The sequence below is a fragment of the Aythya ferina genome (assembly GCF_964211825.1).
Source record: "Aythya ferina genome assembly, chromosome: 18".
Lineage (NCBI taxonomy): Eukaryota > Metazoa > Chordata > Aves > Anseriformes > Anatidae > Aythya > Aythya ferina.
The window spans coordinates 1,201,996-1,219,846 of record NC_140317.1 but is presented as its reverse complement, the minus strand read 5'-3'; the positions used below and the strand labels follow the sequence as shown (position 1 = coordinate 1,219,846).

At 48.6% G+C, this 17,851-nt stretch overlaps 2 protein-coding genes across 21 annotated transcripts in view; one reads left to right on the top strand and one right to left on the bottom strand.

Annotated features, from left to right (window-relative positions):
* The window catches only part of MYOCD (myocardin), a 248,357-nt gene extending 242,998 nt beyond the window's left edge, over positions 1-5,359 (top strand). For 12 of the 14 annotated variants that reach the window (XM_084491766.1, XM_084491776.1, XM_084491765.1 and 9 more), the window contains 2 exons: positions 2,000-2,057; positions 2,753-5,359. In XM_084491766.1, coding sequence (XP_084347892.1) covers positions 2,000-2,057; positions 2,753-3,321 — 627 coding nt within the window. In that variant the 3' untranslated portion in view covers positions 3,322-5,359. The remainder of the gene's footprint in view (positions 1-1,999; positions 2,058-2,752) is intronic. The other 2 variants (XM_084491773.1, XM_084491770.1) reach the window with 2 other exon arrangements.
* Positions 5,360-11,776: 6,417 nt separating this feature from the next.
* The window catches only part of MAP2K4 (mitogen-activated protein kinase kinase 4), a 112,762-nt gene continuing 106,687 nt past the window's right edge, over positions 11,777-17,851 (bottom strand). For all 7 annotated transcript variants that reach the window (XM_084492510.1, XM_084492511.1, XM_084492512.1 and 4 more), the window contains 2 exons: positions 16,991-17,036; positions 11,777-15,901 (listed from right to left, as the gene is read on the bottom strand). In XM_084492510.1, the coding sequence (XP_084348636.1) occupies positions 15,788-15,901; positions 16,991-17,036 (160 nt within the window). In that variant the 3' untranslated portion in view covers positions 11,777-15,787. The remainder of the gene's footprint in view (positions 15,902-16,990; positions 17,037-17,851) is intronic.

The window sequence follows — 17,851 nt, the reverse complement described above, 5'->3', positions numbered from 1 at the left end:
GTGATCTGGGCACAGAGTAGTGAATGCCGTGGGTAGGGTGCAGTGGCAACCTCAGCAGTGGGGCACAGAGCTGTGGTGCAACAAGCAGTGGGACAGAGCACCATGGTGCATTGCACAGTGAAGTGCAGTGCCGTGGGGTTATGCTCCAAGAGAGGCAGTGGGATTGCTCAGAACAACCAGAGAGCAGTCATAGGGCACCAGCAGGGAGCAGCAACACCTCAAGGGTTCCTCCAGCTCTTTCCCCATTGCCAGAGCACAAGGAGCACTTTCAGGGTTTGGCCTTGCAGTGTCCTGCAGCTCATCGTGGTTGTGAAACCAATGTCCTGGACTTCCCTGTGGGCCTCAAGACAAGGGGAACAGCAGTCACTGGACCTTTAGGTGATGTCCTTCCTGGAAGAGGGTGACCCTCCTGCTGGCAAAAAGCTGGCACCAGTGTGCAGGTGTTTGGTATGGGCACAGAGAAGGCCTGTGGGCAGTGACTCTTTCGGGCAGTCTCCATGAGCTGTCCCAGAACAGGTAGTGACAGAGAAGGTTCCCCAAAGGAAGGAGCTGAGAGGCAGCTGGTAGCTGGGGGAGCATTGCACTCCTGGGCATAGCCACCTCTCCCTCTTGCTCTTCACATTCACAGATAACCCACAGATAAAGTCACAGCTCTGCAAGACCATGCCTGTGGCCAGATCTCAGTCAGTGACCAGAGTTCAACCTGGCCCTGGGTCCCGCCGGTGTCCCCAGAGCTAACCCGAAGAGCTGTTTTATCTCCCTCTTTCCTGCCCAGAGGCCAGGCACTTTGAGCTGATTTGACCTGCAATATCATTAGTTTTCCTGGTTTCATTCTGGCTTCAACTGGGGCAAAAGAGGGCCTCCCTCTGTGCCGAGGAGCGTAACCTTTTCCCTGTGCATTGATTCCATTTCCCCATATTTCCCCCACGCAGATGGCTATGCAGGCAGGTCAAAAGTTTTCTATTCCATCCCCAAGTTTTTGTAATCCAAGCCCAGTCCCCTCAGACGTAAAGCAGCCTCCACCCTATGAGGATGCAGTAAAGCAGGTAACTGCATGATTTTTACTTTCTATAAGGCTAGGGCTGTGCAGAGTGTTCTTCTGTGCTTAATGTAACTGTCAGCTGCAGGAGCTACAACCCATTAAGGGATCTCTGGGTAGGACAAGCCTTTTTACATAAGGAATGGGGTTTCTTTGAAGAGCCAGTTACTAAATGACTGCCACAAAGCAGTCAGACACCATGCTAGAAGGGATAGCATCTTCAGTGCTGATGAAAGGTGCCTGGGGTCCAGACATCCCATACAAATGCCCCAGGACTTTGTTTTCTTCTTCAGGGTGCTCAGGCAAACAGACATCCCAAATGGCCATTCTTTGGGACACCTCACCTAGCCCATTAGCAAAGTGCCCTGCTGATTGCCATCTGCTTAACCTTATCCTGGAGCCCATATGCCCTTAGCCTTGTCCTGGAGTGGTGCTCCCATGGGGAGGAGCTCCCATCTCCCATGAACTCCTTACTTCTTGTGACAGTCTGTCAGCAGCCTCTGTGCTGGTCACGGTGCCTTTAGGAACATAGACTGATACCATCGGCAGTGCTAAAAATTGGCTTATCCTGGCTGGCAGGGAGGTGTGCAGAAAGTCCTTCCAGTGTGGGGTCAGGGAGAGGAGGATGCTGTTATGTTATCCCCAGTGAGGCTGCTGGGACTGCAAGCAGGCACGTGTCAGTGCTAGATGCCAGGTCCAGGTCTGGATGTTCTGGTTGCTCTGGGCAGAGGCAGTCTGCAGTGTCCACTGAGCACAGACAGGCTTGGTGGCAGAGCAGGGGGAACCTGGCTCAGTGCTCTCCAGATCTGCTGCACTTGTCCCAGGTGCCTGCGGTGCTCATCTGAACACTGCTGCCAGCCCCATGCGCCTCTCCTGGGGTCTAGAGCCACCTACCTGGCACATGGCTGGAGGGACTCTCCTCCTAATGCCCTCTACTCTCCTCTTTGCCGTTTGCTGCAGCAGATGACTCGAAGTCAGCAGATGGACGAACTCCTGGACGTGCTGATTGAGAGCGGAGGTACGCACTGCTTCTCTGTTCCCTCCAGGGCTTCCCCTCCATCAGGCATAGGTCCGTGGGGCCCAGAGCTCTCAGTGTGCCCCAGTGGAGCTGCCTGAGCTGCATGCAGCTTTCATTTGCCTCCCTATGGCAGGAGCCACTGAGACTGACTCCAAAACCACACCAGACCTGTGCTGGTGAGGAAGCCTGCCAGAGCCTACTTCTGCACATGCCCCAAATCATTGTGGGAGTATGGGCTCAGCGTGTCACCTATGCAGCCTGCTCAGGAAGGACTGCAGGGTGACAGCACTGCCAGCGCCCTCCCCATGCAGAGCCCCTGCTGCCCTCCACCACTCCCAGTGCTGCCAGTGCCATCTCCCACGTAGAGCACTGTGGTGCTCTCCCCTGTGCAGATAGCTGCCAGTGGCCTTTCTCGTGCATTACCCAATCCATGCCCACCCCCATGGGGACAGCTGCCAGTGCTCAAGTCCTGGAGATGGGGTCCAAAACCAGGGGAGCTGAGATCAGAAAGTGGGGAACATGGGGGGCTTCCCACAGGGAGGGTGGGTGAGCAATGCCAAAGGGATTGATTTGGGAGTGGGTTTGTGCAAGCATGCCCAGCCCAGGAGCCCAGCTCAGGGGCCTTGGCTGTGCCTCTGGGCCAGCAGTGATGGGCACTGCCAGAGCACTTCAACCCGCTCTTGTTTGCTGAACAGAAATGCCAGCCAATGCCAAGGAAGACCGGTCCTGCCTGCAGAAAGTACCTCACATAACAGTGTCTACAGGGAACTCCAGCACTTCTCTCCCAAAGTCATCTGCCGCATTCGAACAGGTCTCCTCCACCCAGCTCCCATTCGAGCACTGTCCAGGCGGTGGTGACACTCACCTCGAGGTCCTGCTGAATGCTCACAGCCCACTGGGGAGAGTCAGTGAAATTGCCCTACTGAAGATGGGAGGAGAAGAGTCCCACTTTGAAGGGATGATAGAGGGGTTCTCCAGCAAAGCTGCAGATGAACTGCTCACCTCCCAGGAGATTTTACAGACTCCCCTCTCACCAATGGAAACACAGCTCTCCCCTTCCCCTGCTGATGGCTCTGGTTTACAAATGAGCTTCACTGAATCTCCATGGGAAACGATGGAGTGGCTGGACCTCACCCCCCCCAGCTCTGCCACCGGCTTTGGCTCTCTCACCTCTGCTGGCCCCAGCATCTTCAACATTGATTTCCTAGATGTTACTGATCTCAATCTAAACACCAGCATGGACCTTCACCTGCAGCAGTGGTGAACAAGAGGATGGCGGAGGCAGGATACTATAAGCCTGCAGCAGCCAGCACAGTGTTTCCGTCATGCCGGAGAACACATAGAGCTAACATGCCAGAATCAGGGGAAACTGGAGCCATTTTCCCAGTGAATAAACTTGTTTGAATTTCCTGTTACTGCAAAGTGACAGCTCAACAGCTCTGGTACTTTGATTTTCCTCCATTGACACATCCCCACAAAGGATACCTTTATCAACACTCCTTTAGATTGAGTTGTTTAGAATTTCGATTTTGTTCCTCTTACCTTTTTCTCCCCAGTTTTAGCAGTCACTCCCATGAGAACTGGAGCAGCTCATGACAAAATTGTGTGGTGAGGACACCTCATCCGGGAAGGAACAGGGAATCATCCAGAGGTTGCTGCCCCCTTCCCTCCTGCCTGTACAGCTATTTAGGCCATTGTGCATGGCTCAACTTAGCCATGCCAGGTCAGGAGGATTGGGAGCAGGGAGGTCCAAGGGCTCTGCCCAGCGAGGGCAACAAACACACTACTCTGTACAACCAGACTTGCCTTACATCCTTCCTTCTGTCCCCAAAGCCATGTTCCCCCCAGTCCCTGCACAGCTGTGCTCTAGGTGAGTGAGAGATGGAGCCGATGTTCATGGTGGTACTTTGGGATGTTCTCAGGCTGCCTGTGGGGCTGAAAGCTGTCCTGGCTGCAGTCAGAACTGAATCAGGCTGAAGCCTGTGACCTTGAAGCAGAGAGGTCTGGATGCTGGAGGCAGCTGCTGAGGCCGCAGGTGCAGGTATTGAACGGCTGTGGCATTATGGTGCAGCTGGTGTGTCCCAGCTCGTGTGGTACAGATGAAGTGTTATTATGTTCTGATCCAAGGTAGGAGCAAGTCATATGGTAAATACAGCAAAGCTTTGCAGGGGCTGTCCTCTGCACAGCCAAAAATCAGGATGGGTCTCCACTGCCCTGCATGACCCAGAAGCAGGGGCAGCCAGGAGCAGCCATTCAGCCACCTGGTGTGGGACAAGGCTGAGCAGGCTCTTGTGTGCCTGTGGTTTTGTGTGAGCACCTGCTTTGCTGTCTCCACTCCTCTGCCATCCAGAAGGCTTCCTTTTTCCCATACTTCCTCGATCCCCAGCAGTGATTCTCCTTTCCCAAGGTTACTCCAGCATCACTGTTCACCCAGCTCAGAGCAAAGCCATCTGGAGAACAGCTGTGAATCACTGAGCCTAGAGGAGCTTGTTCTTCTGAAGCCAGCGAAGATGGATGCTCTCCTGCAGCGATGCCTCCCATTTAAAGTCACCAGTGTTTCTCCTGCAAGTCTCTGTGCAATATACTTCCTCGGGCTCTAATGAGAAGGAGCCTTTGCTTCACTTCTTGGCTTCCACCAAAGAACTTACTGCAGACTCTTTGACGGACACATCTACTTCTTTGCAATTCTGGTTTTGCCAAAGTAAATATTGTTGCTGACAAAGATTGTTAAACTATTTACGGACTGTGTGTATTTAATATTTGTGTTACTGGAAAGACATCACATTGGCGATGCAGCAGCTGGAGAGGAGGCCCAGCATGAGGGGCACCATGGGCAGCCTGGCCGCAGCTCCTGTGGGGCACCCGCACCCAAGGCTGCCAGAGCTGCCAGAGGAGGCTTTGTGGCCACCGCTGTGTCTCAGCTTATGGCGTTGTTGCATGCTGTATAAAGAACATGGCAGTAGCTTTTAAGTCACTATTTAAAGCACCACTTTTCTATTGTACAAATGGTCACAATGCACTGCTAGGATAGGTGATCACAGGTTGCATTAAAAAAAAAAAATCTAAGTGAGAGATTTTTAGAAGCCATTCCATGAAGAATAGTAATAGCACTTCAATCAGAGTAGTGTTAGCCGCTACACTGCGTCATTGTACAGGGCTTTCCAGACAACTTTCTCCTCTCAACAAATGTATTTCCTTATTTAAAGGGATGCTGTCAGCTGCAAAGTTGTAAGCAAGCACATTCCCTTACCTATGTTACCAGCAACACCTTCATTATTAAAAACCCCTTTGTCTTGCCACTACATCTGCTCACAGTCTCCTGTTTGATTTTGCTGGGCTGGAGCAGTGACAGCCATCCCAGCTGTGTTCATTTCATTTCAGCTTCATTCCAGGGAGCAGCTAAAATTTTTCCAGAAGTTTGATTTTAAAGAAACAGTTTCTCCTGGGAGATTTCTAACCAGTCTCCCATTTCCAAAGACTTTTCCTTTTGTTGGCTTTGGTTTTGCTTTGTTCTCCTGCAAACCTTGCTCCAGTGGTCAGCATTCTGTTCAAAGGGAGCTGCTGGTACTCTGGGCTGCTGACCAAACACCTTCAAATTTTCCAGCAGCTGGGCTCCTGGCCAGGGCTGAACCTCCCATTGCCCACAGGGGAGCAGCAGGAGTGGGCTGGAGAGCTCAGCTGGATGCTGTGCTTTCATTTGATCCCACGAGGGCTGAGAGCCAGCAAAGTTTTGGAAGTGACAGGCCATGCCGATGGAGGAGAGGGACAAGGGACTGGTATCCAGCTACAGACTGGAGCATCCTTTATTTTTTGTGGGCGTCCCCTCATCTGTCTGCTCTTTTACTGTCACCATAAGTTGTCTGCTTAAAGTCTTCTTGGTCTGATTATTGTCATTCCTATAAACTGACAGTTTACAGGAGACCAAGGAGGCCAAGCCCAGATCAAGACTCTTCTGTGGGGCATGGGGAAGGATTAGAGGGTCACTTGAGGTCCTTCCAGGCCCTATCCCTCCTAAAGACACCTGCAGCCGAGCTGCTTTGCTGTCCAGAGAAGTGCTCAGCTCAGCTCTGCACAGGCTAGTGGTTCTCCAGCCCCACCAGAGCTATCTCCCTGGGAAGGACAGACCGTGCTGGCAGGACAGAATCTGCTCTCCCCTCCCCTTGCCTTGGCAGGAGAAGCACAAGCAAAGCCCCCTCCACACTTGGCATCCCCCCGTGGAGTTCTGAGAACCCCTTAGGTCCTGCTTGGGAGCTGCTTCAATTACCTGTCCCCCCCCCGGGCAGGTATGCCAGAGCCAGACCCCTCCAGTCACAGCTGGCTCCCTCATTTCCAGATTCAGGTTTGTCCCCCGCTGCTTTACAGCCCTGCTCCCATGCCGCAGTGTCTGGCCTGTTGGATAGTTCACATCCTTCCAGCTACACCCTGTGCCAGAGCAATGCCACTGTTCTCTGCCTTCTTTGCTCAGCACCCACTGCTGAGCTGCCCCCACAGCATTAGTGCCTCCTTGTGTTTGTCTGCCTTGATGTGTGGGTGGCTTTCCCACACAGCCTGTCCCAAGGGGTTTTGTTTCCTGCAGAAGCCCAGCTGGAGGATCCCAGTGATGTCCAATTCTTGGGTCTTCCCGAAAAACAGGAGATAGCCAAAAAATGTTCCAAACATCAAATAACATGGTTTCTGCCTTTGGAAAGATTTTTTATATGTGAGAGGACAGCTCAGTGCACTATCTGCTGTGCTCTCCATGGGAGGCATGGAGACATCAGTGACACTGTTCCACCAAGTCCCAGGTCCAGATAGATCCCATTTTGGGGGTCTATCACAGGGAAGCACTGTTCTCATCCCCTCTGGGCTCAACAGAGCAATGCAGTGCCCTCAGGTGTATGGTGTGGAGGTCGCAGCCCCTGCTGCATGGGGAGCCCCAAAGCCTCCAAGCTGGCCCCTGCCCTGCAGCAGGTACCTTCCAACACCACCACCCAGTGCCCTGCGACACCCCCACCAGCCCCCTCATGCACTCCAGGGCTGCCTCCGCATCCCCAGCAGCCCCAGCCCAGCGCCCTGCGCCCATGCTCCAGCTGAAGGCTCCTGGTGGTCCTCCCTGCCCCCACACCAGCACAGGCATCACCCTTGTGCCTGCCCCATGGCACAGAGCCCTGCCACCCCTTGCACAGCACACAGCCACCCACCGCCAGATTTCTCTGCTCCTCCCTGGCAGGTCCCCAGAGCCTCCACCACCTCTCACCCAAATCACACAGGGAGGGACCAGGGCCACTCCTTACCCATGCACGGAGCCTCTGCACCACACACAGACCTTGCTGTCACCCCCCACATCTGTGACAGCTAAAAGGAGGCTTCCAAGGAAGAGGGACTTCTGGCTGTGTAAGTTGCACTCAGGTTCTGAGTGGGCTTCAGCATAGTCTCCATCTTGTTTTAAAGCCAAGCATTTGTTCACAACAGCATACTGATAGTGTTATGGCAGTATGAAAAGTTTTTTTCAAGACCACCAAAGGTATCTGCACTGCTGGGCTTACCCAGAGGAGGAAAAGTTGGCTTTCATAGAGATGCTTTTTTTAAATCACAGCACCTCCACACTCAATCTGCTTCCAATTTGTTGTATCCAATTTACCAACTAGGTTCCTTGTATTCCTACCATTTTGTTACACTCAAAATTTTGCTACAGACAAAATGAAATATACTTTTAACACAAAGCCATGAATTTACCATTAGTTTCATTGATGTCTTAAGAGATTAATAAAAAATATTTTTAGTACTGTTACAATGACACTAATAGTTTTTTGCATACAATTAACATCTATGTTCAAAGACTTTCTTGTATTTATCCCCTTCCTCTAGGGCTCTGCTCACCTTCCTCTCACTCTCTGAACCTCTCTGCAGGTTAGAGTTGATGTCTTCAGCCCCAAGGAGGAGGGTATGCAATGTCATGGCACGTGTCAGCATCCTCAGTCTCTGCCAGGAAGAGCAAGCTATCAATGCTGATGTGTTTTTCCTCCTCACTTTACAATTGTCTGTAAGGAAAGGGGTGTGCGTGTCATTTTTATACCTTTCCTAATATGGTGTTCAGTTGCTCATTCTTCATATAGGTGGTCTATAATTCCAGATTACATTTGAATTTAATGTACATACTTTGTTCTACGTATGTTCTTCATCTTTGTTTAAGGCTGGTGTTACCTTATCCCCCCCCCCCCCAAAAAAAAAAAAAATACATTCCTTTGATGACCAATGACTGGCCACTGGTGAGTTGTCTATAGACCTGGGTCTATGGCTTCATCCCGTGCCTGTGTCTTCAGGCCCCTAATGTCATCCCATGTCTATATTCTTCTACACTGCATTTTACTATAGAGTCATAGATCTACCTTTCTACACAGAATAACTACTCATTATTAGTAGTTACAAAATATATATCTAACAGTGTTACATCACACAATTGTAAGAAAGCTAAAACAAAGCAAGTAATGATCATGCTGTCATTAGATAGTTGCTGTTACAGCTAAACAAACTAAAGAAAAGCTCCAGGCAAGCTAAACTAGTCCAGAAGCTCTAAAAAAAAATAAGTACAAGACTTCAGTAGATGCCACTGAGTGTCTCCTGAGTTGCTCATGTGGTAAGAAAATGCTCTGTAGGGACACTTGAAATTCTCCCACCCCCACTGGATGGGCCCATCCAAGTAATTCCCCTTTCTGGTGCCAAGTATAGCCAGCAACATGCAAAGTGGCTCCAGCAAGATTCACTAGAAATGTACTGCTGACAGTGATTCCATTAAAAAAAGTGAAGTCAGCCACACTGGCATTTTCACAGGAAATGGGAATTGGCTGGATTTCAATAAAGTTTCCACCAACCTCTTTAAATTGAGCTTAATTTCAAATGTCTTCAGTAAATCATTGTGATGTGGAGTCCCAGGATGTGGATCTGTTTCTGTCTTTCCTCATTTATTTCCCCCTTGTTTTTCCAGCATAAGCTCAGGTGCAAATGGAAAAAGAGAAAGAAGCACATGATCCTGCTGCAGGGGGCTAAGAGACTAGACATTGTCTGAGCTATGCAAAAGGTTGTGGTACAACAGCCCACCACGCACAGTTTTCTCTGTGTTTTGGTATTTTCTCTTAAAGCATCTTCAACTTGTTGAGGTGCACTTGTTGGCATGGAACAGCACTCCTGGTCTTCTGTCTTCCTCTGAGATTTCAGCATGCCTCCAGGGTCTGTGGGACTAGAAATGGTCGTGAACTGGGTGGCTCATGAACCAGTTCTGCAATTATCTGGCAAGCCTCATAAACACACAACAGTCTCTCAAGTCAAATCACTTGTAGTCAGTTCGTTGTGGAACTGCTTGGTGTGCTGCACAGGACAGGATCTCAGTCCATCTTGAATCTGATGGGAAACCTATTTTCCGTGGGAGGTCAGGCAGGATTTCCTCCTCTTCTCAAAATAAGATGATTGAACATAATCTGGATTGCTGAATTATTATCTAACTCCATCTCTATCCAAAAAGCTGCATTCCCATCTGGCCAAAGGTGAGACTTCCTCCATTGTTGGCCATGAAAGTTATTTTTCCTCCCAGAAACAGAGAGGAAAAAAAAAAAAAAAAAAAAAAAAAAAAAAAAAAAAACAAGAGGGATCTGGATTTTTCTCACCCCTATTTTTCTCTTTTATTTCTGTCTGAGGTAGCTGACATGTCAGTAATGGGAAAAAAATGGAAAAAAAATGGACAGATCACTGTCAACAATGAACCAGACCAGGTGTCTGGTGTCTAACAAGGTGTTAGGGTCACACAGAACACCTCCAACAGCTTTCTAGTGTAGCATCTACGCTAATGTGAGCACTCAGCCTTTATGTACACCAAATCCTTTCACCCTTCCTGCTTTCAGATCCTGCATGTGCTTTTGGGAGAGTTGCCACAGCTCCACCTGCAAAGTAACGTCCCTGTAACCAGCACTCTGGTGCTGTATGCCAGCTGAGCAGAGGGTTGCAGCTTGAAGTAACAAGCGGTTGGAGAAACTAGTTTTCTCCTGGCAGTCGGACCTGGCCAGCCCTCCTGTCTGGGATATATACAAGGATAACGGCTTGTGTTCACATTCTGCCTGACAGACACGCCAAGGTCCCACCAAGCGGCCAGCTCTGTATTTTATTCCCAGCACAACAGTGGTACGCTGTATCGCCAGGAGGGGGAGTTTGTGCTTCAGCCTGCTCTCGACGCATTTGCACAGCGTTGAACACAACGTAAAAAATCAAGAGCTCACTTCTGTTCTTCAGAGCAGCCATTCATTCTTCCTCTGCATCCTTCACACGTTGAAAGCAATGACCACGCTTGTGATTTGCTTCGGGACTCAGACTGCAAATGGAGCTTTTATTCTAAGCAATGCCTCTGGGAGGAAGCTGGGTCTCAGCACTTTGTTTACTTGTACCAGGCAATTCAAGGAGACAAGAGGTGGGGAGGAAGGGTAGGGGAAGCCAAAGCAGATGAGTGGAAATATAGATTACAAAACTCAAAATACTCCACATGGGAATAGGTGGTACTGCACGTCCATGTGTACTGCTTATGTCCACACAGAGAGGAGTTGGGACTCATCTGAATTGCTTTTGGAGTACCACAGACACATAATAAATGTAAATGAAAAGATAATTTCTGTGTGCTATATAATGCTTGGTGAAGATATCAGGAGCACCTCAGCCCTGCAGATAGGCACAAAGATATGAGGAAGTGGTATGAGGTGTCAGGGTGCACCACTGAGCACAGGGACAGTAGCCAGCAGCTCGAAGTCTCCCTGTCAATCAGCTGAAAGTGTTTCTCTTCAGCTCGGCACTGCCTGCAGAGACTGGGGCACCCTCAGAGCCCATGCAGTGCTACAGAGGGAAAGCAAGATGTGGACCTGGTCATGTTGGCCATGGGGGGATCCCTAGCTCCAGGGCTGGAAAAAGCCATCACAGCTCATTCAGACCAGGAATGCTGGGGTGGTCCAAGGCTTGAAGGAGCAGCAACTGTGTCACGGCTCAGACACGGGTCCTGGCCGAGATACAGGGGATGCGTAAAAAATGGGAGGGAAAAAGGGAAAGGGACAGAGGGAAAAAGAGGAGGGGAGGAGAGGGGAGGGGAGGAGAGAGGTGGGGAGGGCAGGAGAGGGCAGGAGATGAAAGGAAAACCGAGCACTATTCAACCTAAGAGAACCTGAAGTGACCACAAACACAGGCCTTTTTACAAGCCACATGGTTGCAGGGGAAAAGACTAGCAGGATCCTCATGAAGATGTCATGAGGACATCCTCATGAAGATGTCATGATCCTCATGAACATGTCATGAAGAGAATGGGAATACCCAGCACAGTGGTGGTAGACTCCCATCTTGCCACCAGCTTCCTTCAGCTTATCAGCTGTGGCAGATTTCTTCAGAATGAATCTTAGTACACAAAAGAAGGTTGTGGTGCAAAAGGAACACAATCCCAGGGCAACTCCCATTTGTGGAGCTATGAGGTGATGAGCTGCTCCAGTATCTGCCCAGCAGGAAAGGACTTTTACCCCAGTGTGTAGTGGATTTTATCTTCTGCCTGGAGATCACTAAATCAGCAGCAGTCTTGAATTCTGGCTGAAGAGTGAGGACAGCAAGTGGTCCAAAAATGTCCCAGGTATTGTGCTATGAACAGGAAACTTCAATAAATAAATAAATAAATAAATCAAACATCAAACAAACAAACAAACAAACAAAAAACAACACTTTGATGTGATGGAACCACTGAATTTATTTAAGCTGACAGATTTCAACCACCTCAAACCTATCACATCATGTATCTCTAGGTAGCAAGCCTTTCTTCAGCTCCATTGCCTGCCTTTCCTTCTCTTGACAAAATTCTCAGCCTCCAAGTGAAGGAACATTGTGAGAGCCAATGTCCTGCTGCTCCACCAGTTCGTAAGTACTTCTAGTCCTGAGTTGTGTTACGTGTGACCAACGATCCCTGCCAGTATGTTCGTGCTCTCCCTCTCACCAATCCCGCACTCCTGGTGTGGTCCCATCCAGCCATTTTGAGCACTGCAGGCACTTGTGGATGGCCCCTCTGCCCAGACACCGTCTTCTTTCCTGGTGGTGCTGCTGGGGTCCAGTTCTTTTCACCTACCTGGATGGTTTCCAAGCCCTCCATGGCTTCCAGGCAGGAGACACTTATCCCAGCACCAGGACTCTTGGCAGTAGGAATTACTCAGGACTCAATACCCTTAAATCATCTGAACATTGCAGACAGTGACAGCTCTCATTAAAATAAAATAAGCCTACAAGGCTGTGAGCATCAGCTGCTCTATCCCCAGATTGTGGGCACAGCCACCTGCCCTCCTCACAGGGACAAGGTGTCTCAAGCCACCAGATCCTATCAGTGCTCCCAGTGCAGCGAACAGGGCTCACACTCCAAGAGCACAGAGGAGCTGCTGAATTCTCAGAAGTCTTCCAAAGAAAGAAAATATATCCAGATCTCCAGATCTTCCTATGCTTTATATATATATATATATATATATATGTATATATATATATGTATTTATTTAGCACAAGCAGTTTCTAACCAAAGCCTGCTTTACTCCTGTACAGCCACTTCCACCCGGAGGGAGGGCCTGGAAGTTAAGTATTTCAAGAGCTTTAAATACCTCTTCCCATTTATGTCTGACCTTACAAAATGAAAATAACAAGGTCACGGTTGCATCCTAGTTTTATTACAACTGACCTGCAGGCAAAAGGATAGTCTATTACATAAACGCTCTGATCCATGTATAATATCTTAAATAGAGGAGGAAGTCCAACCAGGATACCAGATAAAGTACTCTGAAGCTCTCTGAAGCGGTTATGTTCCTGAGCTCCATTTTACAGACAATAAGGCAACATCCCTGCACATCAGCTTTCTGATAATTTTTTATACATTTTTTTCTATGGTACAAGAAAAAAAAATAACCAGAGTTCACAATGTACAGTTCTTACACTATTTTCACAGCTTCTGAACACTATACACTTTTTTTTTTTTTTTTTTTAATAAAGATACATCTTAATAAATGGTGCACCCTTAATAGTTCATAGTAATTTTTTTTAATACACCAGACCTGTCCTGTACAGCCATCCATGCCACAGCACATTCCAAACCTGATTCTGGCACCTGCAGCTCAAAGCTTCACGTTTCCATTTCCCATCCATCAAAAGCAAGCCAGTCATGTTGTTGAAAATGAGCATGGGATGGGGTCGGCAGCAGAGAACAGACCCCGGCCATGCTGAATGAGCATAAAAAGACAGCTGCTTGCTTTGGAGAGAAAGAGATCTTCTGGGAGAGGTCATCTCAGTGAACATTGAGGAGATGTCGTGAAATAGCCGTTAATGGCTGAAAGATTGGGACAGAAGCAGAGCACCTCCGAATGTGTCTTGACTCAATCTACATCTCTGTACTCCCCTGGCCAGCACCTTGTGAAAAACTCAGTCATGCCTGAGATCCCCATTAGAGGTGGCTGAAGGCCAGTGAGATGAACCACAGCTGTGGGAACCTGCCAAGCCTGAGGAAAACTGAGTTTTGTGAGACTAAAGGGCTGGGGGGAGAATTACTGCTTTAGATATGCTACGTATCTATCCTGTTCAACTAATAACTTTGTGTGATTAATCAGAACTGTTGGGAATTACTAGTAACTTCATAAAATTTTGATTTTTCTGTTTTGGGTAGACATTAGTGGCCATCCCACTCGGTGCGCAACCCTGCAGGAACACAGTCCAGGAAGGGCCTAGGTACCACAGCTCCCTGCCTAGCAGGGTGGCAGCTGAGGGCCCTCTGTGTCCTGGGGGCTCACATCGGCACCAGCTTGCAGTGCCAGAAGGACTGGCTCCAACAGCCAAGCGGGAGATGCACAGTGCTGCAAGCCTTAGGCAGTGGTGTCCCTTCAGTGGCTGAAGAAATACCAGGTGTCCAAGTACGGCCTTGGCACTCTCCTTTCCCAGCTAAGGAGCTGGGCAGGGATGTGCTGATCCCCACTGCTCTTGTAGCAGCCCAGTTTGTACTTGGTATTAGTTTGAACTGGGAAGCCCCTTCCAGGGAAATCTTGCCAGTACCACTCCCTGCGTGTTTACTCCCACTGCATCTCTAAACCTCCTCATCCTGGGTGTGGTTTTGCCACAGAGCTGTGAGTGGGTTGCTCTCACTTTGACAAAGTGCCTAAATTAGTCAATTCAAATGGAAATCACAGACCACACAGGCTCCAATTTATCCCTGGTATGCTACAAAATGTCTGAAAACTGCAATGTTGTGGGGGAAATAAAAAGTTTTCAGAAAAAAAAATAATCTCTGAAAAAGACATCAAATGAAAAACAAAAAGAGAGAGAGAGAGAGAGAGACTGATCTGCTGTGTGCTCAGCAGTCAGCCAGAAGGTCACACCTTGCCTGGCCTGGCAGGGTCAGCTAAAACCCCAGGTGTTAGTTGCTCCTTCATCTCCACTACCTTGCACTAACCAAGTCTTAGCAAGGTTCAATAACAAGAGCTATTGAGAGTAACAAAAAAGGTTACATATGCCCAGAAGAAAGTGAACAAGATCTCCAACCAGCTAAGCAAAGCATCACATTTGCAGTAGCGTGACGGGCACAGAGCCCAGTGTGGCAGGAGAGCATCCCCACCATCCTGCTTGCAGTGGTGAGAAGGAACCACAAAGGTTTGATTTTGTTAGGGACAATCGGCTGGAAAGTGGAAGTGCTGCTGGGCTGGGCTTAGGGTCAGTGAAAAGGTGCTAGCATCAGGATTGGGGACAGTGAAGAGCATGAGAAACAGGCTAGAAATCACATTCATTTGTGGCTCACTAAAACAGCTGCAGACTTTGTGAACGGCACTCGTTGAAATCAAAGCAAAGCTAGCTGGTGGTGAGTACTGTGCAGCTATAAATCAGGTCACAAGCAGGTTATAATTCAATTGAGTAGTTTAATAATTCTTTAGGTCTTATCTTACCAGGTAACAATTTACAAGACACCTAGTTAAGAGTGAAGAGTGGCTGGCTTGGTAAAAGGAAAAAGAATACATTATGTCCCATCTCTGAATAGTTTAATGTTAGCCTCTTTCAATGCAACATATTTTTGGTAAAGACATATTCACTATATTTAACATGATCTCTCTTTAACAGGAAGGTCATCTGAGCACACTGTCCCCAGAAAGTACACAGCAACTGTAAAGCAACAGAATTTCATAGCAGTAAATCTATTGCACTTGGTGAAGAATAAAATTCTCCTTTGCCTTTCTAGCTCCAAAAGGCAAAGTATCTCATTGGCTAAGCAAGTTCTTCTCCCTCCAGGCAAAGTCTCTTAATGTTCAGACAGACAACGCCTAACTTTTGTTTGTTTGCTTTTTATTATTACTTGAAACAACAATTGGAAGAGTTTGAGAGAAAAATCTTTCCAGTAGCTGCTGAGAAGTCTCCAAGTTTTGAGTCTAGAAATGAATTTTAGGTGCTATCCAATCACGGTCAACAAATAAATGTACTTATTTCCACATTTCATGAATATGTCCACAAAAGAGCAGATGAGGTCTCTCTTTGACCAACACTAACACTGTGTGATCAGGTATTACAGGGATGCACTTATATGTGACAACATTATACAGACAGGATGGAAATAACACCAATATTATTGCACATGGTGTCTGGGCGAGCATTAAAAACACTGCAATATGTGATGAAAATTCTTTACAGCTTGTTTTCTCTCAGCCCTTTTTCTAGAGTTTGATGTAGCAGCAATATCAATCGACATACATTGGAGAGCTGGGAGTTGCTGGCATTTGATCCAGGATTTTGCAAACATAGCATGCAACATCCACTGTGCGTTCCTCATACATCAGAATGAAGGGATGTTTCTGGAATCAGACAGAGAAACAACAAGGTTATACTTGCATTTCTGACACAGCTTGGCTATCCTGGATAAAAGCTTAGTATATGGATTTGCCTTACGAGAGACCGCAGGGCTTGGTGGTGACTGTAGGACATCAGGACATAGCCTGGTCCATGGCTTTTTGCATATGAAGAATCCCTCTTAAATGTGCAGTCCAGAGGTGGGATGGGACTCCATGGCACACACAGTGAAATATTTTCATGAAAGATTTCATCAGCAGCATTTTCAGCAATGTTAGGGAGACATGACTTGGGTTCAAACAGGAGATCAGTACCCAAAACCAGTTCTTCTGAACAGTCAGCCCAGCAAACTGTACTGGCTAGACGCAACTGACAACAGCTGGAACATAACAACATGGTGACTCTTTGGGCCAGGAAACCAGGCAAACTTCATTCATATCATGAAAATACCATCAGGGACCCAGGACACTGTTTCCCATATCCCCTGAAGGGACACCCAGAGCTCCTTGAAGGTACATGGTTGCCAAGTGTGACTTATCCAGTCCAAAAGGCCCATCAACTTTCCTGCTTCAGAGCACCTCATCACAGACAGGCTCTGCTGGTGTCTTATTCCAGAGCTGTGCTCTATCAGGACTCACTTTTACCAGAGCACTCCCAGCCTCATGGTATGGCTTGTACATTGAAGACATTTACATGTGGCAGTGTCTGTCAGCAATTTGACAGGGCTCCTGAGTGCAGGTGCCAGGATCCCTAGAAAAGGCAGAATTTATGGGGCTCACCCAACATGCTGTTTCCCAAGCCTGAATACTTCAGGGCTAGCTAAGTCTGGTTAGCTGATCCACTGCAACACGGCATTTCTCCTTACACTGATCTCCTAGAACAAGGGTACAGACAGCAATGATCTTGGCCATCATCACAAGCTGCACAAGCTAGACACAGTGGCATGGAGGTGCTGCTTTCCCTCAGGCTGCAGAGCTGAACACTGCCTTCATCACCTGAGAAGACATGGAGCAACCCCAAACGTGTGACCAAGCTCTACTGTGTGATCAGTACAACCATGACAGCTGGCATAGGCAACCATGCTTTGCACTCACCAGAAGCTCTTTATACTTTGGCCTTTTGGACTCGTCCTTTGTAAGGCTAAAGAAAACAGAAAGAGAATTAGGAAAAAGTGGGACTAGTGAAACATTTACAGACATTACTTGCAAATTTTTACAGCACAAAATACTGAATTCCACTATCATGGTGGGACTCGAGTACCCCAAACTATTCAAGTCCAGGAAACTGATTCCTGCAAAACCCATCCTTTTCATGTTGCGACGCATCACTGGGTGAAGGTGCTGGCACAAGTACAGACCCCATAGCCATCAACAAATCCCACTGGGGACATGCCTACAACAGCTGCAAGCTAAACTCCACCATGACTGTGAAGGTCCTACCCATATGGAAATGGGTTTGACCAGCACAACCAGAAGTTTTGGGCAGCAGCAATCAGTAGGTAGCCTTGGCCTGTACTCCAGCCAGGAGGACTGCATGGCAAGGAGCAGAGGAGAGACAGCACCATCTGCCAAGGCACGCAGGCACACCACCATCCCCTTGGCACATATGTGGGCTGGGGCAGGGGATGTACCATGCATCAGGCAATCAGACTACTCTGCAGGGGCAAAAGAGAGCTTCAAAGGCCCTCGCAGATCATCCCAAGCACTGGTGGCACGTCCCTCGCAGAGTGGGCCACAGCCCCAGGAGAGGTGTTGTGGCTCAGCACCACCACAGCTGACAAGTCCTTCTGGCCAAAGCAATAGAGAGCCTGCCATGCTGTCCTCACTCTTCAAGCTGTCCTCTGCCTCCAGTGTTTCCGTCAGTCTTGCTGTGGAGAGTGGTGGCTTCTGGTGGCCACCTTCTCTCCATACCATAGGGATGACCCACTGGCTGCCTGGCCCCAGTGCAGCACAGGG